The 25,202-nt window shown below is 52.0% G+C and overlaps 1 protein-coding gene across 1 annotated transcript in view; it reads right to left on the bottom strand.

Moving 5' to 3' along the window:
* The window catches only part of Pitpnm3 (PITPNM family member 3), a 91,334-nt gene that overhangs the window by 4,361 nt on the left and 61,771 nt on the right, over nucleotides 1–25,202 (bottom strand). The window contains exons 5-18 of the mRNA XM_026393958.2: nucleotides 20,294–20,370; nucleotides 19,727–19,962; nucleotides 16,621–16,810; nucleotides 16,077–16,199; nucleotides 15,481–15,665; nucleotides 11,891–12,057; nucleotides 10,682–10,852; nucleotides 9,196–9,390; nucleotides 8,347–8,495; nucleotides 6,560–6,676; nucleotides 3,343–3,459; nucleotides 2,820–2,968; nucleotides 2,458–2,607; nucleotides 1,033–1,216 (exon numbers count right to left, since the gene is read on the bottom strand). Coding sequence (XP_026249743.2) covers nucleotides 1,033–1,216; nucleotides 2,458–2,607; nucleotides 2,820–2,968; nucleotides 3,343–3,459; nucleotides 6,560–6,676; nucleotides 8,347–8,495; nucleotides 9,196–9,390; nucleotides 10,682–10,852; nucleotides 11,891–12,057; nucleotides 15,481–15,665; nucleotides 16,077–16,199; nucleotides 16,621–16,810; nucleotides 19,727–19,962; nucleotides 20,294–20,370 — 2,210 coding nt within the window. The remainder of the gene's footprint in view (nucleotides 1–1,032; nucleotides 1,217–2,457; nucleotides 2,608–2,819; nucleotides 2,969–3,342; nucleotides 3,460–6,559; nucleotides 6,677–8,346; nucleotides 8,496–9,195; nucleotides 9,391–10,681; nucleotides 10,853–11,890; nucleotides 12,058–15,480; nucleotides 15,666–16,076; nucleotides 16,200–16,620; nucleotides 16,811–19,726; nucleotides 19,963–20,293; nucleotides 20,371–25,202) is intronic.

The raw sequence follows: 25,202 nt of genomic DNA on the forward strand, positions 1-25,202 counted from the left end.
CAACACCCCCATAGTGCACACTGCTCTTCCCACTGCAATGCTTTTCTCAATAAAACCTCATTTTACTTCAATCTCCAGCTTTTTTGTTTCTCTTGGTCAACTACACACTGTTTCACTGTTTACCTGACAACCCATACCTGTGCTTCAAGACTAAGGACAAAAGTCTCCACCCACTACAAACAGTCCTCTGGCCTCGCTAGGGGAATGAAAGTCCTTTCTCTTCTGTTTGCCAATATGCCTTTTTTTCAAACATGCACCAGTAATTGTATATTTACAAGTCTTTCTTACTCTAGATCTAGGATTAGCAGACTTTTTCTGTGAAAGGCCAGATAGTAAATATTTGAGACTTTGCACTCTGTCACAATTACTTGACTCTTCTATGGCAGGGCAAAAAAACAACCACAGACAATATATAAGCAAATGAGCTTGGCTGTGTTCCAATAAAACTTTATTTATGCACACTGAAATTTGAATTCATTTATTTTTCATTCTTCAACCCCAGCTCTAAATCTGTGATTCCTAAAGTTTTTCTGTGCATCAGAATCCCCTGGAGAGCTCGTGAAAAGACTTTCTGATTCGGTAGGTCTGAACCAGAGAATTTGCATTTCTGAGTTCCCAGGTGCTGGGCCCAGACCCCACAGTGAAAAAAATCACAGCTCTGGAGAGAAAGTACCGTGTCCAATTTGTCTCTCTGCAGCCCCAACACCAGGCACATAGCAAGGAACACAACAGGCACTTAAATGTGTACTGAATGAATAACCAGATGTAAAGACAAGAGTTTAGGCTTGAAAGTCAGGAAATGATAAAGGAAGAAATCCGTCATCTCAGAGCTGTTAAAAAACCCAATGGGATCCACCCTAAACGTGCTCTGCCAACTGTGCTTCCCCTGGCGCCATCAGACCACACTGGATGGGCAGCAGGAGGAGGAGCGTGGAGGAGGTTCGTGGTCTAATCTCTCCCCTTGACCAATGAGGTCCTGGCTTCGAGGCCCCGCCTTCGCTGGCGAAGCCCCACCCCTGGGCCGGCACTCACCTCCTGCACTAGGTTGCGGAGGAAGATGGCCTTCTGCCGCAGCGGGTCGTGCACCAGCCCATCCGAGAAGAAGATCATGCCCTGTGGGAAGTTGTGCTGGGACAGCCACGACACCACCCGCTGCTTCTGCATGTCCGGCCTCCCCGTGATGTAAAGGATCATGTAGCCCAGGTCCTGCCAGTGCCTGGTGAGACGGCATGGTAGCGTCCAGGTCCGCCCAGGACAGGCCACCCGCTGCCCAGAGATCTGCCCCACCCGCTGCTGCCCTACTGAGAAGCCAGAGGTGCTGCTCTGAGGAGCGCTAGGGAGAACCAGCGGACCCTCTGTCTCCTGGCCCATGCGCAGAGTTGGACCCCGTGAGTCCTGGACATCTCAGGATGGCCTGCAGGTTCTGTTTGCCCACAACAAAATTAATCTCCCGACGGCTTAACCCCATTTGCTCAAGTCCTCTTCTGAGCCAGAGACAGGCCGCCTTTGATTCCTGCCCCCCCCCTTCCCACCTCCCTTTAGACAGTTTTGCTGGTCTACCTGACCAGGATCTTGACTCTAGCTTTTAGCCCTGCTCCTTACCCTTGGCTCCCATCGATTGGGAGTTTCTGAAGCTGGATCTGAGATCTGGGAAGGTTTGTATGCACAGGCACAGGTGCCACCCACAGGGATTCTTGGGAGTTGTGAGTGGGGATGGGGTGGGGATGGGGGTTCTGTGCTGATACAAAGCAGCTTCTAGAGAGTGCCACAGTGAAGGAGGTGGGAGCCCCAGAGAGAAAAGACCACAGCCTCCCCTTTTCTGTGGACTGCGGAGGGGACTAGAGATAGGCTTATCCTAAGGAGAGTAAATGACCCCGCCATATGAGCAGCAGGCTGTTCCCACAGCTTGTGAATAGCCAGAGGTCAGCAGTCCTTCCAGAGCCAGTGAGCCAGCCCTGTCTTCTCTCCCCAAAGCAATTGCTGTTACTGGGGGAAGGAAGGGCATACCCACCGCGACCCTCAAGAATTCCCAGTGCCCCATATCTGCCTACTCTTGCCATGCTAAATCTTTGGAGTTTACAATTTCTCATTCACATCTCTTGTTTCCCCCCCACACACACTGGACTGATTTTATCCAATCAGCTGCTCTCTCTCTGTCAGTGTCCAGCCCAGAAGTTGGCCTGGAAGTGGTAGAGGTGTGCATGGGTGGAGAGACAGACAGAGGAAAGGAGAAGGAAGGAAGGAAGGAACAAATGAATGAGCCAAGGCCTACAAAAGTAAGGAGTGTGCCCAAAGACCTTCTGTAAACTCCTATTGGGGTGACACCAGGACTTTTAAGTTCCCAGCCCCAGAAACCCATAGACTTTCTAGAGAAAACCAAGGGGGAAATGCAATTCCCCCTGGGCCACTGGCTCTGCCCCCAGGGGAGGCATGTTCCTGGTGGGAGGTGGTACTCACCGGACAACATCCACCGCACCTGGCCTGACCTTGGGGTCACTTCCCATGATAGACACACTGGCAGCAAAGGACCCATCGATGCTGAACACCACGCACTCCATGCCCCGGGGCAGCACTGTGAGGTAGCTCATGGCACAGGTCTGGTCGCCCCTGAAAGGTACCAGCCTGAGGTCAGCCTGCAGCTGGAATCAGTGTCGGTCTGGGGCCAGGGTCAGAGACAATCTGGTGACATTTCCTGATGCCAGAGATGGTGGCCTCTTCCATTTTCTTCTCTCCATACAGACAAAGATGGAGCCCGAAAGAAAACTCTGAGCACCCATCTTATGGAAAAGCCAATGTGAGAGTGTTCCCTTGAGCCTTACCTGACAACCATCTTCACAGGATAGACACCAACCCCCAAGCGCCGGGGCCGGGGCACGTTATATGTGATTCGGCCACTATTGTTGGTGATCTCCGTATCCAGGTGTACCCAGCGTCCTGAGGAGGGCTCTACCATCACCAAGATGTCCACCTGCATGCAATAAAGAAAGGCAAGGACCCCACTGAAGGCCGAGGGGCTACAGGCTCAGCAGAGAGGCTAAGCTGGGAAGCTCTCTGCCATTCAGCAGGCCCTGGGACATAGGTTCCTGCCTGACATGCCCTGGCTTTACCATCCTCCCTCTCTCTCTCCACTGAAGACACTTGGGCTTATTTTTCTTTCTCATATGCACCAAGCACATCCCTTACCCCTTGATCCCCTGGTGCCACCACCATCTGCCTAAGCAAGGCAAGTGGCTTTCTGCTCATGCCCCTACCATGGACAACCCCCACCCCTCCTACCATGTGGGGCCATTAAGCACCTGGTGCAGGTGGGCAGCTGAGGAGGAGATGCCCAGCCCTTAGTACCTTTTCACCGGTCAAAGCCACCATGTCAAGAGGCCCATACATGAATCTCCCCACCAGGACCTGGGGACCATCTTCAGCAGCAATCACATCATTGGCCCGGTGATTAGCAGTGACATTCTGGGAGGACAGAAAAAAAAAAAAAAACCTCAGATTTTGCATTTTATCATTAAACCATTCTTAGGATGGCCAGAGGGATGTGGACCTATGGAATCAGGTTTCTGATTAATTTCTGTTAGGGTTTCAGAGATGATTCCCACCAAGCCATGAAAGAAACAGATCAGGATCCCCTAGCATTGTCTTCAAGGCACCTGGACTTCACATAGAAATGCATTTGCTGCTGTGGACCTTCCATAGGCCCCTGAAGGAACAGCCAGTCCTCTCAGCCTCTCTGTTTTGCACGTCTAAATTCCTAGGCTGGAAGTTGCCCGGTCACCTCTGGCTCTTCCCTTCTGTGTCCCGGCTCCCATCCAACAGCCATTTTACCATCCGTCTTTTTCCAGTGGAAAATTTCAAACACTCAAGTGTAGAGAGAATAATAGAGCAAAGCCTCGTGATTCTGGCAGCCTTTCCCCCACTTATCAACCACCTGCCATTCTGGTGTCCTTCTCCTTGTCCCAGCCCAGCCCAGCAATCCTGACTAGCACATCGTTTGATCTGTAACCATTTCAACATCTTCATTCTTCACTTCTTCCTTCCGTTCATCCTGCAGCTCTGAGTCCTGAGTTGGTTCTGACTTCCCAACACCCCCAGGTTAGCTTTGGAGACCCTCATCTCTCAACCTGGTGACCCGTCTTTCATAGTACTGTTCATGTAGGTATCTTGGCCACATCCACATCACCTCTGCCTGAACCTTGTGGAGAGCTCCCTAATGGAGCACCTTATTCAAAAACTGCCCCATGAAAGATCCTCCATTGTTATAAGGCACAGATGTGTGAGCATCTTGCCAGGCTCCCCATACTGTGCATTCCTGGCCTTGCGGAGAAGCCTCTCCAGTGTCCTGTCCTTCTGCCCCCTCCTCCACCTGCTGGTCCTTCGAGACCCAGCTCTCGGGGGCCTCCAGGCTTTGGCTCACACTGGACTCTCCACTCTGTGCATGCCTGGCCTTCTGCCCCCATCTACTAGGACCAGACTCAACTTCATCCTCTCAAGCGCTCCTCCAACTCCCCAAAGACGCCTTCTCGACCTCCTCTCACCCCCCATGGCCTTTACTTCATTTCCACAGATGTTTGCAGACTCTTCATCGGCACCAGTCCCTAAGAAGAAGCAGTTGTGGGCCCTGCCCTGGAGGCACCCAGCCCTCTGGGGGACATAAGCACCCTTATAGGAGCACTGAAGAGGGAAGAGGGAATTTGTGGAAGTAAGCGCATCACGTGTTCAATATGCAAATAAAATGCAAATGAAAACCACACAGCTGAGAGGACCAGAATCGAAGAGACAGACGATAATAGGTATTGCTGAGATGGGGAGAAATCAAAAACCCTCGCACACTGCTGGTGGGAGTGAGTGTAGAATGGAGTGACTGCTGTGGAAAAAAAGTCTGGCTGTTCCTCAAATGATTAAGCACAGAGTTAACTATTTGATCCAGCAGTTTTACTTCTAGATCTGTGCCAAAGAAAAATGAAAACATATGTCCATACAAAAAAAGGTATGCATGACTATTTATAGCGGCATTATCCAACAGCCAAAGGTAGAAACAAATGTCTATCAACTGATGAAGGGATGAACAAAACATCCACACAATGGAATTTTATTCAGTCATGAAAAGGAATGAAGTTCTGATACATGTCTCAAAAATAGGTGAACCTTGAAAGAAGCATGCTACGTGAAAGAAACCAGACACAAAGCATCACAAATTATATGACTTCATTTCAGTGAAATGTCTAAAATAGGCAAATCTTCAAAGTCAGAAAATAGATTTCTGATTACTTTGGAAGAAAGGAAGGTTTGGGACTAAAGAAAGATAACTAAAGGCTTTCTTTTCTGAGGTAATAAAGTGATTCTAAAATTGACCCTGGTGATGGTTGCACACACCTGTGAATATACTAAAATCCATTGAATCGTATGCTTTAAGTGGGAAAATTATATAATATGTGAATTACATCTTAAGTGTTTACAAAAAAGAGTTGATTCATAAAGCATCGATCATCCTCTATCCATGTCTGACCTTCCCACCAGACAGGAGCTTCCCATCATAGCAATGGCTTTGTCTGTTCACAGTCTCAGATATGCATGGTCCTAGCAGAGGGACCGAGACAGAGTAGACACTGATGATAATATACTGCGTGAATAAATGAATGTGTTTTTCACTATGCATATGAATGTCCACATCCCCAGCTGCTACTCATCCTTCAATATCCTACAGAGGAGACTCTTCTCAGACAAGCCCTGTATGACCTTGTCATGGTTTGGATCTGGAATGTCCCCTAAAGGCTCATGTATTCAAGGCTTGGTCCCCAGTGCAGCAATGCTCAGAAGTTAGGGCTTTTGGAAAGAGATTGGATGGTGAGGGATTCATCCATTTGTTCATTGCCGAATGGGCTAGTAGGGATTGGGGCCCAGCTGGAGGGAGTAGGTCATGGGGACATCTTTGAAGGGTATGTCTTTTCTCCAGCCCCTTCCTTCTCCCCACCCCCCACCCCACTCCCCAGTTGCCATGAGCTGAGCCGCTTTCCTCTACCATGACCTTCCACCATGATGTTTTTGCCTCACCCAGGTCTAAAAGCAATGGAGCCAGCTGTCCAGGGACTGAAACCTCTGAAACCATGAACCAAAACATTTTTCCTCCTTTATGTTGATGTTCTCAGGCATTTTTGTCACAGCAACAGAAAGCTGACTAATACAGACCTGCCCTGACGATCCTTTCCACCTCCATCCTGATCTCTGCCTCCCTCTGTCATGACAAATATCACACCAGGCCATATTCCATGAAAAGTTGTGTGACTGTGCAGGACACTTTCTGATTCCAGATAAAAGCCCAGCATGTAGAAACTCCCTGACAACTGGCATCTCCACACCATCCCTTGTGCCCCCAACCCCTACTTCAGGGCTCCTGTGGAGCCAGGCCATGGGGAACCAGCTCACCCACCCACCCTGCTACATGGATCTCAGCCTATGTGAGCACAGAGCTCTTATTTACATGGATGCCTCAGGTCTCAGGGTAGCCCCACCACCCCAAAGCCAGAGTCCCAAATGGCATGTGACCCCAGCAGGCACGTACCCGAAGCTTGACCTGGGTCCTCTTGCGAAGCCACTTCTCGCGGGGGCTAGCGGGATTCAGCGCAGCGGGGTCTAAGCCAGCACTCTCCTTCACGCTCACGTTCTCATAGCGCATCACCTGACCAACAGCCAAAGATGTCAGGCCCACCAGCTCATGGCCAGCCAGGTCCTCCCCTGCCCTTCCCACCTCCCAGCCCAGGGCCTTCAGAGGCTGGGGGCCTCAGGACCTGTCTCCTTGCCCACATGACCTGATAGCTGAGCCCGAGCACTGTCTCTCCAAGGGCTCTGTCTGTGGTGCAGTCTTGTCCTTCAGGTCTAAACCTAGCGTCTACCAGATCTGCACCAGGCTCTGCCCTCCCTCTTGTAAGGTGACCCTTAGATAGACCATTTGGAGCCCTGATCCCAGTTCTCCACTTCCCAAGGCCGTTACCCCAGTCACACTTCCCTCTCAATTCCGCATCATTGATCTGACCCTTGGCTAGGTGGTTCTCTTTGGCATTCAAATGTTCTGTAATGTTGCTCACCTTAAATACAAAAAAAAATACTCTCCCTGGAACCACTTATGCCTTCTCAATTTCTGTCACATCCCTGTTCTCCCATAAAACATTCCACGGAAGATTGAGCCTAGACTCTGTCTTCACCTCCTCACCTGCCTCCTTCTCCTCCGCCCACTCCAATAGGCTTCTGACCCCATTGTTCCACTGAAGTCACTCTTCCCGAGGCCCCAGCAACTCCCATCCTGCTTAACTCAAGGTTCACTCTGATCTACCCACTCCAGGCTCTCCTCTGACCTCGGGGCATGTTCTTTCTGGTCTCTCCTAAGGAGTTCCAGGACTCAGCATCTGAACATCTCTCCATGGTGACATCCTGGGGACCCATCACCCGTTTTCCATGCCATCCAAGCTCTGACACATTCATCTCACTCCTGATGTCTTTCCTACACTCCAGGTTTATCTGTTCACCTTCCTTCTCGGCACCTCACAGGCCTGCGACACATCACATGGCCAGAAACTCAGCCTTGGCTTCCCCGTTAGTTCAGCTCTGCCCCAACCCCAGAAAATGGCCACCCGGCAGGATCGCTAGGCTCCCCTCTGGCCCTCACAGCCCAGAATCAGTGAATACTGCCACCAGAACTCAAATATGGAGGCTCCTCATCACCTCCACCACAGTATCTTAGCACTTAGTACATCTCTAAGTTGGGGACCGTACCTTAGTCCAAGCTGACATCTCTAAGGCCTCCTAAACTTGTCTCCCCAGAGCACTCAGGCTTCCTCTTGTGTCCCCCAACAGCAGCCCCCAAGTTTCCTTATCAAAATACAAGTCTGTCGATGGCTCTTCCTGGCTGACAATCCTGCTGCAGCTTCTTGTTGTAGACAGGTTAAAATACACCTGAGCCTTGACCATGCAGGACGGCCATCCAAAATGACCCCAGTGCTCCCCATCCTCCTTCCCCATCAGGTCCTCCCCACAGTCACTGGTCTTTCCGCTGCACCTGCTACTTTAAAGAGGAGGACACTGAGACACAGAAGGGAGCAGCCATGTATTGCTCCAGTCTCCAAGTTGACACCTTGGTGTGTTCTCCTATGTAGTTTCTACTTGACTTTCCAGAAAGTTCCATTCTGTTAGCCACACAGAAGCCAGTGGGTTCTTTATAAAACCCAATCTCTAATAATGTCACCACCCCCTTGATTAAGTGTCCCGGTGCTGCCAGAGTGGAGACAGGACTCTAGGGGAAGGGTGAACCTCTGGAGGGGCTGGGGGCGGGGTACAGGGAGGGGGCAGCAATACCTGTCTCAGGATGAAGGAGACCACATCGGTAGACTCCCAGTAGCTGGCGTGGAAGAGGTGGGGCAGGGCCACCGTGGGGAAGGCGGTGAGGACATCGGGGCAGTACAGGGCGTAGTCGATCCTCTTGGTGCCCCACCACTTGGCCGTGACTGCGGATCCAAGAGGGAGGTGAGGACAGAGTGGCCAAGGGGCAGCGTGGGACTCCAGCTGTAGGGACCCAGTGGTAGATAGGCCACGTGGCGCTCAAGATTAGGGCCAGAGCACTAATGAGCTCCGGGGAGTGGGCTGCTCTGCCTCCTTCCTTCTCACAGTGGCCCATCCACTCTACTCCAAGATGTCTACACCAAACTAGTCCCCAGGAAAGAGGACCAGACCCATAAAGACACTCAGGCACACCCCAGGGTGCTGCTCAGCAGTGATTTCCAGTGGGCTCTGGGTGAGGTCAGGACTGAGTCTATGCCTGGAGAGGTCAGGCCTTGGTGACAGACCAGAGTCCTGTCCAGAGTCAGAGGTCAAGGCCTTTTAAGGTCAAAACTCAGTCCTGGGTCAGGGACAGGAGTCGAAGCTCCATTCAAGATCAGAGCTCCGTCTTGGCCACGGTCAGAGTTCAGGGCTCTGTCTTGGGTCAGAGGTCAAAGTTCTCTTTGAGGTCATTGCTCAGCCTGACCTCAAGGTTCTACCAACAGTCCAACAGTCTCCAAAAGGCAGGACCCCCACCCAGGATGGCCTTGACCCCTCCTCCCTACCCAGGGGACCTGTCCTCAGCATCCTGACTGTGGACCAACAACCACCCAGAGCAAGGTCCCTCTCCCTCAAATGCAGGCAGGGCCCCAAAAGGACCTCACTCACTGCGGGAGGCACCCACAGGTGCCAGGCCATCCGAGGATTCTGAGCTGTCACTCTGCGAGCTGCCCTCACTCATCCTTCGTCCTGGGCGCCGGGACCTTGGGGCCTGAGGGAGTGAGGCAGGGGCATCCGGAAGTGGTGGGCTGCCCCGGGAGTTGCCCTCCAGGAATAAGGGGCTGTGGGTGTGCAGGGCATCAGCTGGAGGGGGAATGTCAAGGTCAGGGCAAGTAGTGGGTCTCCAACACAGTTGCCCACTAGGTGCCAGCCCCATGCTGGGCAGGAAGCTGGACACACAGAGGAACCAGCCCTGGTCCATCAGTCAGCTTGCACCCCACAGCGCGCATGCATGCACACACACACACACACACACACACACACACAGAGCCTGAAGGGACTCCTTTTCCATAGTCTACTGTTGTGTTCCATCTCCTCTCAAGTTGTGAATTATGCAGGCAGGAGTGAGGGTCCCAACCATCTCCCTCAAACCCAATAAATAAAGCTGCAGAGGAAGGCTAAGGGAGATTGGGGTGACGTCTAACCATGTCTTCTTTTATCAAATTCCTCCCCCGGGCCACAGAGGACTGTGGCTGAGCTGGAATGAATGGAATTGAACCCCAGTCTAAGAGCTAGGGTGGCCCCTGGGGGTAGGAAATCCCCTAACTAAAGAGGGACCACTGTAGGATGGACAAGGGAGGTTTGCAAGTCCTGCACACCCATCAAAGCTCCTGGCAAAGAAGAGCTTTAGAAAATAGGTCTCTGAAATACAGGATGCAAATGGGTTTTAGCCTTGATGAGTCACTAGCACAGTATCTGCCGCCCCCCTCCCCATCTCTGACCCAAACCTCCAAGCAGGCTTAAGCTAAACCTCCTCCTCGGTGGCGTGGAACCAATGCTCTGATTTCCAAGCCTGGGATTATCCCCTCCAAGGCTGCCCTGGCCTAGCTCACCCTCTGAGTCCGGGAGGCCACACTGCTCCTTCCCCAAGCCCACCCTCCAGCTCCTGTTTTCCTGCACCTTCATCTCTTCTCCACCTGTCCAAATGCACCTCCCCAGTCAGACCTTAGTCAAAGGCCACCTCTTGCATGAAGCAATGGCCCACTCCCCACTGTGCCCTTCCATATTCCAGTTGGGGCCCTTGGGAATAGCGCTGGACATAGATCCCTAGACTTGCCTTTCTGACTACTGGACTGTTACTCTGTCCCCAGCCACAGGAGCTTGGCCAGGAGCCTATCAGAAGGCAAAGCGGAGGTTTCTGACACCAAGATGCCTCATACAAAGCCGGAATTTGGCACAGGTGGGTGCTCTGGAGATGAAGGAGTCAGCTGTTCCTGTTCTCCTCTCCTCCAAGAGCACAAGACCCTGCTCACATAAGTCACCCATCAGCCGACTGCTTGGAGAGGCTGGACCAGGAGAGCGGCTCTGGAATACCACCTGGCTGGGGCCCAGCTTCCAGCTCACACACTCTCGGGGCGGGATCCCAAGGACCTACCGAGCAGAAGAGACTGTCCATCGCCCAGTGGGAACCTCTGGTAGCGGGGCACGCTGACGGGAGGCACCAGGTGGAACTTGGGCTCCAGCAGTGGCTCAAGCCGTGAGGCAGAGGGGTCTGCGCAGTGGAAGAAGCTGTAGACCTGGCTGCAGGCAGGACGCACCTGGAAACCTGGCGAGTGGGGTGAGAGGGGAAGACACATGGGGAAACCCACTTCTAGGATCTGCCCCCTCGGCCTTAAAAAGGCTCCCTGGAGTCCAGCTTTGGGGAGCCTACTCTTATGCTCAAGAACCTCTCCTGGCTCCCTTCTACCAACAGGAACAAAGCTCTTAGGTCCAGTTTGGCATTCAAGGCCTTGCCAACTGCTTTACCCAGGAGTGCCATTTACCACTGCACCCGGCGGCTCTGGCGAACACCTGCAGTTCCCCAGTCTGCTCAGCTACTTTCCTTTCTCTGTGCTTTTATTCAAAGGGTTTCCCAGGGGCCCTCCCTCTACTATTTCCGCTGATCAGGTGCCTTTCAATTCCTGCACCTCCCAAGTCACTTAGTTGCCACCTGATCTATGAAGCAGATCCAGGTTCCTTAGTCAGGTAAGCAGCCCTCTTTGTTCAGACCTCCAGGGACCCCACAGGAAGGATTGCCAGAACCGATGGAGCACTTCTCTGGCTGACCAGCAGGTGTCTCCACGGAGGCTCCTGCCTGTTCCTTGGGTATCCATGGACTGGACCATGCAACCTCCAGGGAATCCTGGAGTTCTTCTGTGACATGGAGGGTGGCCCTGAGTTCTACCTCCTCGTTGCAACCAGAGCCCCTTCCTCTTATTCTATTCCATGTCCTAGGTTGTCAGTAAGCTTTGGAGGAAAGTATGGAACACTCTGGACACAAGAGTTACGCCCCCTGCTGGTCAAATCGCCTGACATATGCATTTTGGGGGAACAGGGAAAGCTTTATAAGCTTCAGGGTAAGTGTTTATGGCTACTCTTCCCACAGGGCATGACTGCAGGACAGTGGGGTCAAATCAGCCAGGAGCATGTGACAGGGACAGTGAACTCCTGTCTGCCTTTGTCCACCAGCTTTTCCTCCATCCGCCCTGACTCCAGGACCCTCCTTGCCCCAGTTCCCACCCTCCTACTCCCCCCATTTTAAGACCCTGACAAAGGGGCCTAAGGACACACTGGTATCTCAGGTCCCAGTCTGTGCCATACCCACCATCCAGCCCAGGCAGCACCGTCTTCCGCATGGCCAGGACCAGGCCCAGGGGCGAACCAAACAGGAAGAAGTCAGACACATCAAAGTCAAAGCGGCCCAGGCTGACCTCGGGGGACCCCCCAGCTGCAGTGAGCTCAGCCTCATCCTTCAGCATGCTGGAGTGGATGCTGCCGGAGGAGGAAGACACAGGGGAGGGCAGGTCAGGGAAGGACAGGGAAGTCACCTAGCAGGACAGCCTGAAGCCTGAGAGCCGAGAGTCCATCCTCCATCTCAGGGGCACAGTTCAGAAGCAGAGTCTGCTTACCCGACACCATCAACATGAGTTGGCGATAATCTCAGCATTGGCCACCAAGACCCAGCCAACATTTGGCTAAAGCAGGGGTCAGCAAACTTTTTCTGCAGAAGGCCAGATGGTAAATATTCTGGACTTTGCGGGCCATATGGTCTCCATCACACCGATTTAATTCTGCCATCAAAACATGAGAGCAGCCACCTAGGACACTTCACAGTACGTGTGGCTGTGATCTGCTACAACTTTATTTACAAAAATGGGCTGAGCACCTGGGAAGTAACTAAGCATTCTGCACGCAGACAGGCCTGCCCCATGGAGCTGCCACGCTGAGAATTCCTGCACTGTCTACCAGAGAAACCCAGCCTGGCCCATCCGCAGACCAGCTGGCTAGTGTCAGCCCTGCCAGGATGAGGGCTTTCGTTGTAACTCCTGTTGCAGACAACCCACAGACAGACGCAAACAGCTTGGTCTCTCCACCCCCCCTCCAGTCAGCAGATGAAACGGGGCTGAAGGAGAAAAACAGAGACAGGACACCACACACAGAATCCCAACCATTCCCATTCAAGGTGTCTGGAGCTCCAACTTGTATCCAGCCAGAGACCCAGAGCTGGGTGCTGAGGATCAGGAAGAAAACCAGGGACCTCTCTGGAACTTCCAGTGAGCATTAGGTACCACTTAGAGATGACAATATAACCAGGGAATGGTGTGATCTATCAGTCAATTAACTAAATGCAAATTCTACTAAAATACTCGAGTTGGAGGAAAAGCAAATTTAGAAGTAGCAATGGAAATAGTGCAGGCAAGCATCCCACCCTCTGGAGTGAGAGTCTGCAAAGGTGAATCCCCAGTCCTCGAGTTCCCCTGCCTCTCACAGTGTGAGCAGCTCACATGGGGGAAGATGAGGCTGGTGTTTAACCGTACATATTTCATGGACGGCGTGGCCCCCAGACACGTGCCAACTCTTTAATTGCCAAAGAAACAGCCATCTGTCCCTGCATCAGAGGGAAAAGCTGGCTGTGTTGGACCAGCTACCCAAAGCCTCCAGTTTCTTATCACTTTGCCTATTTGGGTCTTTCCTAAAGGATTTTTCAAGGAGGAACCTTCATTTGCATGTAGCTGCTTTTCTAAAGGAAGAAATCATCAGAGGAGCTTTAAATATTTCGAAGTTTAAACACATAGAGGTTGTGACCTAGTAATTACATCACCAGGAATCTATCAGAAGGAAATAGAGTCATCACCCGGTTGTCCACAGGGTGGACATTCCAAGACCCTCAGTGGATTCCTAAAACCATGGAGTCTGGATGGTGCCTGGCAAAATGCCCAGGAGCCATAAAGACTCGGCTGTGGCTCTCAGCAATGGAGAGCATTGTACCTTATATGTGTTGTTTTTCCCTATATGTACACACCTGTGATAAAGTTTAATTTATAAATAAGGCATAGTAAAAGAACAACAGCCCAATTATTATAACAATATGTTAAAATGAAAGTTATGTGAATGTGGTCTCTTTCTCTCTCAAAATATCTTACTGTACCTTTTCACCTAAAGGAAGTACTTTATAGCTTCTCTTTGGCATATACAAATACCAGCATTGTTACTCTTGCCATTTAGGGCCATTATTAATATGTAAAAATAAGGGTTACTTGAAAATAAAAAATGTGATGTCACAACTGACAATCTCATAACTGAAATGGCTACTAAATGACTAACAGGTGGGTAGCATATACAGGGTAGATACATTGAACAAAAGAATAATTCACATCCAGAGCAGAACGGTGTGAGATTTCATCATGCTACTCAGAATAGTGTGCAGTTTAAAACTTATGACTCATTTATTTCTGGAATTTTCTAGTCAATATGTTGACACAAGAAGCTGAAATATGTTGATCACAAGAAGCTGAAACCACAGAATGCAAAACTTTGGATAAGGTAAGACTATTGTAAACCTGATATATACATCAATGTTAATACACAAAGATGTCCACTGTGGTGCTATTTATAATAGAGAAGAATTCAGAGAAAAAAAAATATCCAGTTACTAGGTTTAAGTAAGCTGTTATCCATTTGCTCAATAAAGTATATTGCTGTTAAGAATATTTACCAACTATTTTTAATTATATGGGGAACAGATCATGATGTAAAAGACTTTGAGCGAGGTTTTGTTGTTTATTTGGTTTGGTTGGTTGGGTTCTTTGTTGTTTTAAGTAATACCATATGCAAAGTATGTTTAAAAATATAGAAAAGAAATACTCTAAAATGTCAATAGTGGTTCCTGTGCCTGGGAGAGGTCGAGAGAGAAGATATATTATTTTCTTTCTCTCTGTTTTGTTTGGCAGTGCTAGGGATTGAACCCAGGGCCTCACACATGCTAGGCAGGCACTCCCCTACTGAGCTACACCCACAGCCCAAGATGATATATTTTCTAAGGGTTTTAATGACCTCCTGATACTTGTCACTTGTGTAAGAAACAAGGAGCGTGGGAGGGAAGTGAGACTTGAGGAGAAAGAAAGGAAAAAAAGACATTCCTGCCAATTTGGGTCTATGATTAATACTCCTTTGTGTTCTAAATAAATGTATAAACCATGCATTTAACCCTTGTTAGTTAACCGTCTCTTCTAAAAAGTTAAAGGACAGTGCATGGAGGTCTATAAACAGAAGTGTGCTGTTGCTGGGTGTGAGGGCACATGCCTGTAACCCCAATGGCTCAGGAGGCCGAAGCAGGTGGATCACAAGTTCAAAGACAGCCTCAGCAACTCAGTGAGACCCTGTCTCAAAAAAAAAAAAAAAAAAAACGGGGTGGGAGGGAAGTACGGGGATGTGACTCCATGGTTAAATGCCTCTAAAGTCAATCCCTGGTACAAAAAAAAAAAAAAAAAAAAAAAGTGTGTTGTGGTCAAAGCACTGAACTGGGGACAGGGAGACCAGAGTGCTGACCTCTGCTGTTTGGCGTGAATGGCCTCCTCTGAGAAATAGAGAGGACACACACCTGGGATAACTCTCAGAACATGCTCCCATCTGTTACTTCACTAGATTCTTCAAACCATGCAGAGAAGCGGTGTGGGCAGGGTTGTTCTTTTGCAGAAGAGAAAGCTGAGGCTCAGAGAGGTGAAACAAATTGACCCCAATTCTTTCTGCAAGTTTCAGCAGAGCAATGACAGAAAGCAAGTCCCTGGATCTCTATGCAGGACTCATGGTAAGTGGCCTGGGTCCCAGCATCTCAATATTTCTCTAGGGGTCCCCATGGAAGGGTCTGGGACAGGACTTTGATGAAAAGAAGGCAGAAGCCAGGGCCGGGGGTACCTTGAGAGGAAGGCATGGTGCTGGGTGATGGCCTCACAGTCATAGGTGGAGGAGTCGCTCTGTTTCCGCGGCAACGGTCTCTTGGGCTCCTCGTCCTCCACCCCGCTGGAGATGTCGATGTTGCTTTTGCTGAGCCGCTTGCTGCTGGCCAGACTGCAATCTTCCTCCACCATAACTGGGGTGTCCTTAGGGGCCGGGTAGAAGACAGGAAGCACTGCAGTCACAGGAGACTCTGGAGCCCTGCCTCCCCCCCCCCGGGCCACGAAGCCCTTCCTCCTGTGATGCGGGGAGCTACGCTTTCAAAAAGTGGCACACAATGATGGGGCACAGCTATCCCCTATGTCCATGGGGATGGCCCTCCAGCTGTCCAGTGACATGAACCCCAATTAGTACCCTGTGTCTCAGTTTCCCTACCTATGATAATCATCTCTAGCTACTCTTGCAGAAAGGATTACAATATAATCCATTGTACCACGATGTCACTGTGCCAACGTGAAGGGTCAGCAGGACCACCCCCAGGGGAGGCCCCTGATCTCCCAGGGCTGGGGGAGGGCTCCCAGAGACAAACCCTCCCCAGTCCCACCACCTCGCCGCACCTGGGTGCTGCTGATGCTCCCTTTCCGGCTGCTGCTGCCAGGGCTGTCCCCTGAGGGTCCCGCACTGTAGCAGATGGCATCAAAGGCCAGGAGTCCACCCACACAGTCCCCGATGAGACACACCTGTAGGACACACAGCTGGCATTGCATGCATGCCTGCCCCTGATGACCCCCTCACCCCCAACCCAGACAGAGCAGGGGTCACTTTTCCATGGGAGAATAAGGCATTTCTCCTATAGAGGCACTGAGAGCCCAAATGGGAAGTAGGGTCATCCTGGGGTCATGGTTTTATCTAGGGTCAGCCCAAGGACAAAGATTAGCCTGTGTTCAGGGGTCAGACTCAGCTAGGGATCAGCACAGGCTCCAAATCTTAGAATCTTAGCCTCATTTTTCCAATCTGCAGAAGGCAGGCAAATCCCAAATCTCAAAAGCCTCCTTCAATCTCAGATGCTCTGATTCTAGAAGGGTCTGCCTTGATCTTTCTGGCAAAGACCAGCCTCTCTCCCGGGAAGCAGCAGCGAGGACAGAGAGCAGGCCATCCTACCTGTCCACTGAAGCCAATCCCATCAGAGGACTTGAGGAACTCGCTGTAGACCTGGTTGGCTCGCTTGATGACAGTGGCAACGGCATCCTGGTACTGCGGGGAGGAGATGGCCAGCAGGGGCAGGGCGGCCAGAGGGACATGGTCCTGGCTGCTGCTGAGGCAGCCCTCATCATGGCTGGAGGGGTTCAGGCTGCAGACAGGGGGCCCAAGGTAAGCCCAGCCAGGATCGGGGAGCGGGCAGGTGTGGGGCTGAGGACGAGGAAGAGGAGGGCACTTGCTGGCCTGGCACTGGGCCCCCTGCTCCAGGGACTCTTCAGGAAGACCCAGGCAGGTGCTCGTGTGAGACAAAGCACCAGCCATGGAGACACGGGGAGCAGGAGGGGGAATTCAAGCCTGTGCTGACTGCTGTGTGTCCAGCCCGTGGTGTGGCACCGCCATGCTCTCCTGCCCTCTTCTCCATGGCCCTAAGGTCACCCCAGTTCCTAGGAAGAAGTCAGCCAGGGAGCCAACTAGTGTGGGTTGCGGGTGGGGGGACATAGCATCATGCAGACTTCCTGGAGGGCAGAGGGTCTGAAGTAGGTTTTCAAGGAAGCCTTTGGAGAAGCTGAGCAGGGAGGAGGAGAGAGGGCATGCCAGCCGTGGGGCTCACACTGCTTGGAGGTGGGCACCTAGCTGAATGCACAGTATTGCAATCCCCGTGTGGGGGTGTTATATACAGAGCTCTCCCAGGCTTTGCAGAAAGGGCTGAGAGAGCCTGCCCTATGGCACCCACTCTCCTAGGAGAGTGTCAGACTTCACATCACCTCTCCTCCCCCACCTCCCTGCCCGCCCCCCCCCTTAGAAAGTCTCTCCCTTACTGGGCAGCTGAGACCACCCTCTCAGCAGCCTTCCCATGTCCACCTGGCTTGCCTCCGACCCCTGGTGCATTGCTGAGTCTGGACATAGAGGGAAGCTGGGAACTCCCCAGCCCTGCCCAGAGCCAGCCCTTCCCCAACAGTCGAAGCTCAGGCTGACCAGAGCCCAGTTCGGATCTCCCTGGGGACCCCATGGAATCTAGGGCAAGTGACAGAGCTCAGGCACCCTCGGCAGGTGGCAGAGTCCTCATGATGTGCATGGCCGACACCACCAGCTATTCCTCATCTCCAAAGAACACAAATTAGAGGAAACAGGCCTCCATTGCAGCCGGAGAGATTTTAATTAGCTGAGAAAGAACTCCCTCCCAGCAGTGATTACGGGGTGATTAATGGCCCTGGCAAGGAGCTGCCTGGGGGAGAGGTAAGCTCCCTCCCGCTGCACCCTGGGATGGCCAGGCCATCCGTCTTCCTGGAGATAGTGGTGACCCAGCTCCGGAGGTCAGATGTCCTGTGGGTGGGGGAGAGGCGGGGTCCTGAGATGGATTAGGAACGAAGACAATTAACTCCGGAACTGATAGTATGACAACAGAGCTGCCTTTGCCTCAGCAGCTCCCAAATCCTGCCACAAAGCAGGGATTGGGGAGTTGTTAAAGATGCAGATTTCAGGGCTCCCACCTCCCGGTTCAATGGCTCCGGGGGTGAACCTACACATCTTGCTTTTACAGTTTGACAAGAATCACTCCAGGGACTGGGGCGATTAACTAGGTGGGGAACCCGCAGCCTAATCCCCTTCCTTCCTTCCTTCCATCTCTGATTGAGATCTGCCTGCAGGCGTCCTGGGAACACAGATAAATCATTCTCTGCTCACTCAGTGCAAGGAAAAGAAAGAGGGAAAGAAAAGGTCCAGCCCATGTTGGCTCCTGATCAACCCAGGGCAGGGGGACTTTGGCCTTTCCAGGAACCCCTGGACAGGTTGCTCAACTGAGGCTCTCCCCAGAGACACATCTGGCTGAGCACACCTGCTCCCTTTTCCCTGGATGGTTGGGAGCTCCCCATGCACCCCAGCTCCTTGCTGGGACTTTCTTTCCACAAGCCCCAGGGCGAAGGGGCTCTTGAGGCTCTGGCAAGGTCTTGTGAGAGGGGCTTGGATCCAGATAGAGGTGCCAACAGCTCTCTTTCACCCCTAGCTACGGAAAGTACCCAGCTTTTCGGCTTCCAGTCCTAACAAGATGCCAAATGCTCTATGGGACGTGGGCCCTGCAGGTGCTCAGAAACCAGAGTATCCACCTGGCTCCAGGCACCTGCCTTCATCAAATTCAACAAGAATACCTTGGGGCCCTGGAGCCCTAAGGCCTGGGAGCAGTGGGTGGGATCCCCCAGAGGGTACAGACTCTGGAGGGCTCCTGGTGTCTCAGTTTGTCCCCCACAGATACTAGGACCTACAGTGGATGGGGACGCACCAGCATCTGCAGTAAGAGTGCTGCCCAGGGCTCGGTCTGTGCTTCTGTCCATGCCATCCCTGCTCCTCCTACCCCGTGAGGTTCTCTGCCTTGTGTCAGGACCTCTTCCTACCCAGCCCACTCTCTACCAACGTGTGCTGACGCGGGGTGAGTATGCGCATCCACCAGCACACAGAATCCTCACGTGCACTCTGGGAGGCAGTTATTATCATTACTGCTCCCATTTTAAAGATGCAGACACTGAGGCCGGGAGAGGTTAAACAGCTTCCCAAGGTCACATCGCAGGAATTCAAATCCAGGCTGATCTGAGAAGCTAACACTTGACAGTTATCACACTCAAAAGTCACCTCCTCTAGGAAGTCTTCCCTGGCCTTGTCTCAGAGTGTCCACGGGCCACCCCCATTATGGTAATTATCCCTAGCAGGCAGTAATTGCATAGCTTAGGAGTGAGGCTGCCTTAGTGTGGTTCCTGGCTCCGTATGCTGGGTAAACTCTGGGAGAAAATGCTGAACCTCTCAGGTCCCTCATCTGTGCCAACTGGATCAGGCCCACTGAGCCCAAGAACTGGACCCAGGGAATCAGGAGCACCTTAGCACGACTCGCTCCCGGGTAGAAGACTCTTGCAGACCACTTTCCACCAGGGATGCCCATGATCAATCTGGATGTGACACCTCCCAGAGGCCTCAGCAGGCACCCCCCCCCTGCCCACCAGGCACCCGCATGGCAAGAGCAGCCCTTCCAACGTCCCCCTGCACCCACCAACCCAGCTCCTCCAAGCAGAAATGGACTCACTTAGAGACGAGCGAGAAAGCCTCAGAGCAGATGGCAGGACAGGGAACGAACTTGATGAGGATGTGGCCCACAGCCGCCGGGAAGTGGGCACGCATGACCTTCTCCAGCACGGAGCCGAAGGTGTGGATGTCAGCCGCCTTGCAGGACGGGTCCCCTGACCCCGTGTCCAGGACATTCCCCCCATGCAGCACCAGCAGGAGAACGTGTGTCTTGCAGGAGCGCTGAGAGCAACCTTCCTGAGAGGGACAGGGTTGGGATAGAGAGAGGCAGGCAACAGGACGGGGGACATAAGGGCATTGGGGGATGGGGAGCTGTCCAGTCCTCTGTGTGGTAAGACCTCCGATGCACTACGAGCATCTTGCCAGAAGTATATCAGAGCAGGAAGAGTCTGAAGAGACCCTTCACGTTCATACGGGAGCCTGAAGCCCCGAGAAGGACAGGGAGCTGCCCAGGGTCACCCCGCAAGTCAAACAAAGATGAGAGCTATGCAGCCTGTCTACTCTCCTAAGGCTATTCCTAAAATCCTGACCACAGATGGGCCCAACCATCTCAAAAAAACCAACACACCTCGCTGTCCTCATGGATCTCAATGCTTCCCTGGGCTGGGAACTTCTGTCTTCTCAGGGAAGCCCGGTACAGTTCTCCTGCAGAGGGGACAGAGGAGCATTCAGCATCTCCAGGACTCCCATGACCACAGGACACTCCCCAGGCCCAGTTGGCCATGTAGCTCTTCTATGGAAGAGCTAGGATTTTTATATCATAGTTAGGACCTGGGGAGAGTCAGCCGGTCCCGGTCCCTGTCTCTGCAGTCCACACATCACGATATGCTTTGTCCTACTAAGAAAAGGAAGTATAGCAGAGGTAGGCCAGGGTGGGATGAGTAGGGGTGTTTTAGGAGGGGACTGTCCTGGCTTTTCTTCACCAAAAACAACAGCCACAGTGTGGTATCAGCTGATGACATCTACTTCCAGTCCTGGCTGTCAATCTGAGCCATGCCTCCCTCTGAGAACAGCTGGAAGAGCTGGTGTGATGGTTAATTCCATGTCAGGTTGCCTGGGCTCAGGGATGCCCAGATTGCTGGGGAAGCATATTTGCGAGGTGTGTCTGCCAGGGTGGTTCCAGAGGAGATTAACCTTTGAATTGGGAGGTCGTAAAGAAGACTCACCCAGTCCACGTGAGTGGGCATCATTCAATCCACAGAGGGCCTGGACAGGACAAGAAGGCAGGGGAAGAGAGAATTTGCTCTCTCTTACTGAGTATGTTTGTCCGTCTTCTCCTGCCTGGGGACATCGGTGCTCCCAGGGCTTGGGCCTTTGGATTGGGACTCATACCATGACTCCCCTGGTTCTTAGGCCTTTGGGCTTGGACTAAAACTATACCATTGATTTCCTGGGCCTCCACTGGCCAACACATCATGGGACTTTTGAGTTTCTGTAGCTGCATGAGGCTGTCCTTCACGATCAGTCTCTTCATAGAACTCTGTCTGTCCTGTTGGGTATGTTTCTCTGGAGAACCCTGACTAATACAGATGGATAAATAATTTTTTAAAAACCATCTGGTTGAGCCAGGCAGGGTGGTGCATGCCTGTGGTGCTCCTTGGAAGCTTAAGGCAGGAAGATCGGAAGTTCTACGCCAGCCTGGGCAAAACTTAACAAATAAAAATAAGAAGGGTTGGAGATGTAGATCAGTGGTAGAGTATCCCTGGGTTCAATCCTCAGTACTGCAAAGAATAAAACTATCTATCTAGTTGGGGCAGATGGGAGCAGGGGTAGTTCGGAGGCAGAGCACTTGCCTGGTATCTATGAGGCCTTGAGTTCATCCCCAGCATCACAAATGATAATAATAATATAATATAATAATAAATATATATATATATATATATATATATATATATATATACATATAACATAGACATGTGTGGTTGAAGCTCTCAGAGTCATAGCAAGCCCTTGAACCATGATCCAGAGGAAGGTGGACTCTCAGAGAGGTATGGCTAACACTCGGGAGGACCATCAACATCACCCAGAGCTTTGGAGTGAAATTAGTTACTGCCAAAAAAAAAATGTGCTCCTGACTCCTCCCAGTTGCCTGGCTCAACACCTCCTCCAGGAAGTGCTTCCTGGCACCCAGCCCTTCCTGAGCACTCGTTTCTCTAACACAGAGGTCTATAGCCAAGGGTGGAATCTGGCCCACCACCTGTTTTTGTAAATAAAGTTTTATTGGCACACAGCCAGGTTCATTCATTTACATATTGTCTACGGCTGCTTTCACACCATAGCAACAGACTTCAGAAGTGACAACAGACTTACAGCCCTCAGTGCCTAAAATATTTACTATCTGGCCCTTTACAGAAAAATGTGCCCACCCCTGATTTAACACCCATGCCCCCCAAATGTCATGATATCCACCTCTCAGGTAAAGAGAGACCTCAAAGACACCCAGCAGCTGCCCTCCACCCCAAATTAATGCCTGCCACCCTGAGGAATCCTTCCTTCCATCCGGTCCACCTTGCCTCCTTTCCTTTCCCCACTGTGAGATGGATGCCGTCTTCCAAGACCCACAGCTAGGCCGTGAAGCACTTGTTTGCCTTTGTTCATGGGGAGCTCGTTGTCTCTTACAGAAGCGTGGTCCAGATGAGGATGGCCTTTTCCTTCACACACTCCCCCTCTTACCCTCCAGGAGCCTGCAGCTCCCTGATAGGAGTCACATCTGGGGACAGTCCTTCCCACAGGCTCCCTGGGCATCCCTGACCTACCTGTGTATGAGTCAACACCTCCTCAGCCACCACCAGCCCAGGAGGAGGGTGCTTTGCAAAGAATGCCCAACAAAGAGCTTTCCTCCACAGAAAAATGCAGTTTCTGAAATATTCTGCCCTCCCAAACATAACCCCGGTCAGAGGATAACTGTTTCCTAAGCGCCTAGCAGCTGACCACACAGGCAGGAAATCATTTCCTGAGTGATGGCTTTTAGGAGAAGGAGACAAAGATTTGTTCTGAGACCTGACTCTGCCCAGTACTTTCTGATGCTCCTTCCAGTAGCTCAAGTTCTTCTGCCTTTCAGACATAACTCAAGACTTGGCCCACCAGGCAATCGCCTGTAATCCCAGTAGTTCAGGAGACTGAGGCAGGAGGATCACAAGTTCAAAGCCAGCCTCAGCAACTCAGTGAGACCCTAAGCAACTTAGTGAAATAAAAATTTAAAAATAAACTGAGCTGGGGATGTGGCTCAGTGGTTAAGCACCCCTCAGTTCAATCCCTGGTAGAAAGAGAGAGAGAGAAAGGAGGAGGAGGAGGAGGAGGAGGAGGAGGAGGAGGAGGGAGGAGGAGGAGAAGGAGAAAAGACCTGGCCCTGAGTTTGGCTAGGGGAGGCCTGGACTCCGCCCTCAGGACAAGACAATAATAAAAGACCACAGGAATGGCCTGGTTTTATTGAGCACTTATTATGTGCCAGGCTTTTATGCGCTTGACATGTCTAATCTCAATCATCCTCTCAGTTTGGATGGATTTGCTCTTAGTCCCATTTTATAGTCAAGAAAACTGAGTTCAAACAATCCAGGTCACCTGCCCCAGGACACATAACAAGATAGAGGGAACCTAGCTAGAGGACCCCACGTCAGGCAGAGGAAGATGCTTAGCCAGGTGCAGCACTATCCTTCTGAAGCATACACCATCGCAGTGAGGTGGACGCAGCAATCCCCATTCTGCAGGAGAAGGCACGGAAGCACAAACTGACAATGGCACCTCAAAGATGAAAGTCCCGTTCTGCTGCCTGGAAACCTCTTCTTAGGACATGAAGTGTTTTGTCAATAGGAAAAGAGCACACCTGGAGAGGAAACTGACAAGCAGCTGTGCTTCATGGTGCCTGCAGCCTAACGTGCGGCTCTGGGGCAGGTGGCTCAGGAGGAACAGAGCGTGGCCAGGGCTGAGACCATGGCTGCAGAGCCTGGGATGCCCCTCACCTCTGGGGCTGGGAGAGGCCTGGCTAAACCATAGACTTTGGAACCAGAGTGCTGGAGTTCAAGTCGGGCCTCCTATCCTCCCGTGCCTCAGTTTCCTCATCTGGAACGAAGGATGCTATTATGAATGACCTCACAGAGCAGTGGTAAGGATAAGTGGCTCATCCGCACGAAGAACTTCAGGCAGGGCCTGGAGTAGAGAGGTGCTCTGTGTTAGTGGCTTTTGTTATTCTTATTCTCCAGGCTCAATCAGGGGGCACAGAGCTGGGGCCACAGCTGACGAATGGAGCTGGAGGCTGATGGGGACATCGCCGCCACTGCACTGGCCTGCCCTGCCGCCAAGTCCCTCCCTGAGCCCTGGCAGGCTCACCAGCCTCGCTGGGCTGGGTGCCTGCTTGCAGTGTGATTACAGGATTAAATGCTGTGATTGCCACAAATTACCATAGCGAGTCTATAAATAACTTGCAGGGAAGACATGAGGGTCCTGCTGTCTCCTGGGCACCACGCCCTCCAGTAGGTGGGGGCTGGAGCCTGCGCCCTCGCTGATGACACAGACTGAGGAGCTCCTGCCTCCTCCATCTGCCTGGAGTCAGCTCCTTCGGGCCCACGCCACGCTCTGGGCAATGAGTTGGTGGACATGTGCTGCATTCCCAGCCACAAATGATGCTGAGGCGGTTCCTGGCTCAGTAGGGACAACAGCCACGGGCTGGGACTGGGCAGGGTTGTCTTCACTGCCACTCCATCCCTCCACAGCCAAAGGGAAGAGTCTCACCTCCTACGCAGCTTGGGGACAGAGCCTTGCTTCCTTTCTGGGCACGGCTAGAAGTGTTTTGCTCTGGGCAAAGGAGGAGGAGCGACTTAGCCTGCCAGATCTACACTGTGGTCCATCAAGAGTGGACTAGCAGGCCGGGCACGGTGACGCATGCCAATAATCCCAGTGGCTCGGAAGGCTGTGGCAGGAGGTTTGTGAGTTCAAAGCCAGCCTCAGCAATTAGTGAGGCCCTAAGCAACTCAATGAAACCCTGTCTCTAAATAAAATATTAAAAAGGGACAGGATATGTGGCTCAGTGGTCAAGTGCCCCTGAGTTCAATCCCCAGTACCCGCCCCCCAACCCCCCCAAAAAATGTTGACTACCAGGACCAAAGCTACCCCACAAGAAGGCACATCTCCAGCCGTAGCAGAGGTCTTGGGGTCACCCTGACTGCGGCTTGCCTGCAAAGCTTTGCCTTCCTAAGAACCAGCCATTCCTACCACAACAATTGAGGTCGCTGGCTCTATGCACCCACAAGGCATCCCTTTTTCTCTCCTCCTGGTCTTTGCTTATGCTGAACCCTCTGCCTGCTAAGCCCTCTCTCACTTTGCAGAGCAGAAAACTTCTACTTGTCTTGCAAAACCCTGCTCAATTGTCAGTGCCTCTGGAAAGCCTTCTCAGAGCTACCAAGGCCATGTGGCAATCCCACAGCCATGATCTGGGCCTGGCGACTGCTGTGAGCTTACTTATCTATGGTCCCAATAGACCC

Source organism: Urocitellus parryii, chromosome 7 (assembly GCF_045843805.1).
Source record: "Urocitellus parryii isolate mUroPar1 chromosome 7, mUroPar1.hap1, whole genome shotgun sequence".
NCBI lineage: Eukaryota > Metazoa > Chordata > Mammalia > Rodentia > Sciuridae > Urocitellus > Urocitellus parryii.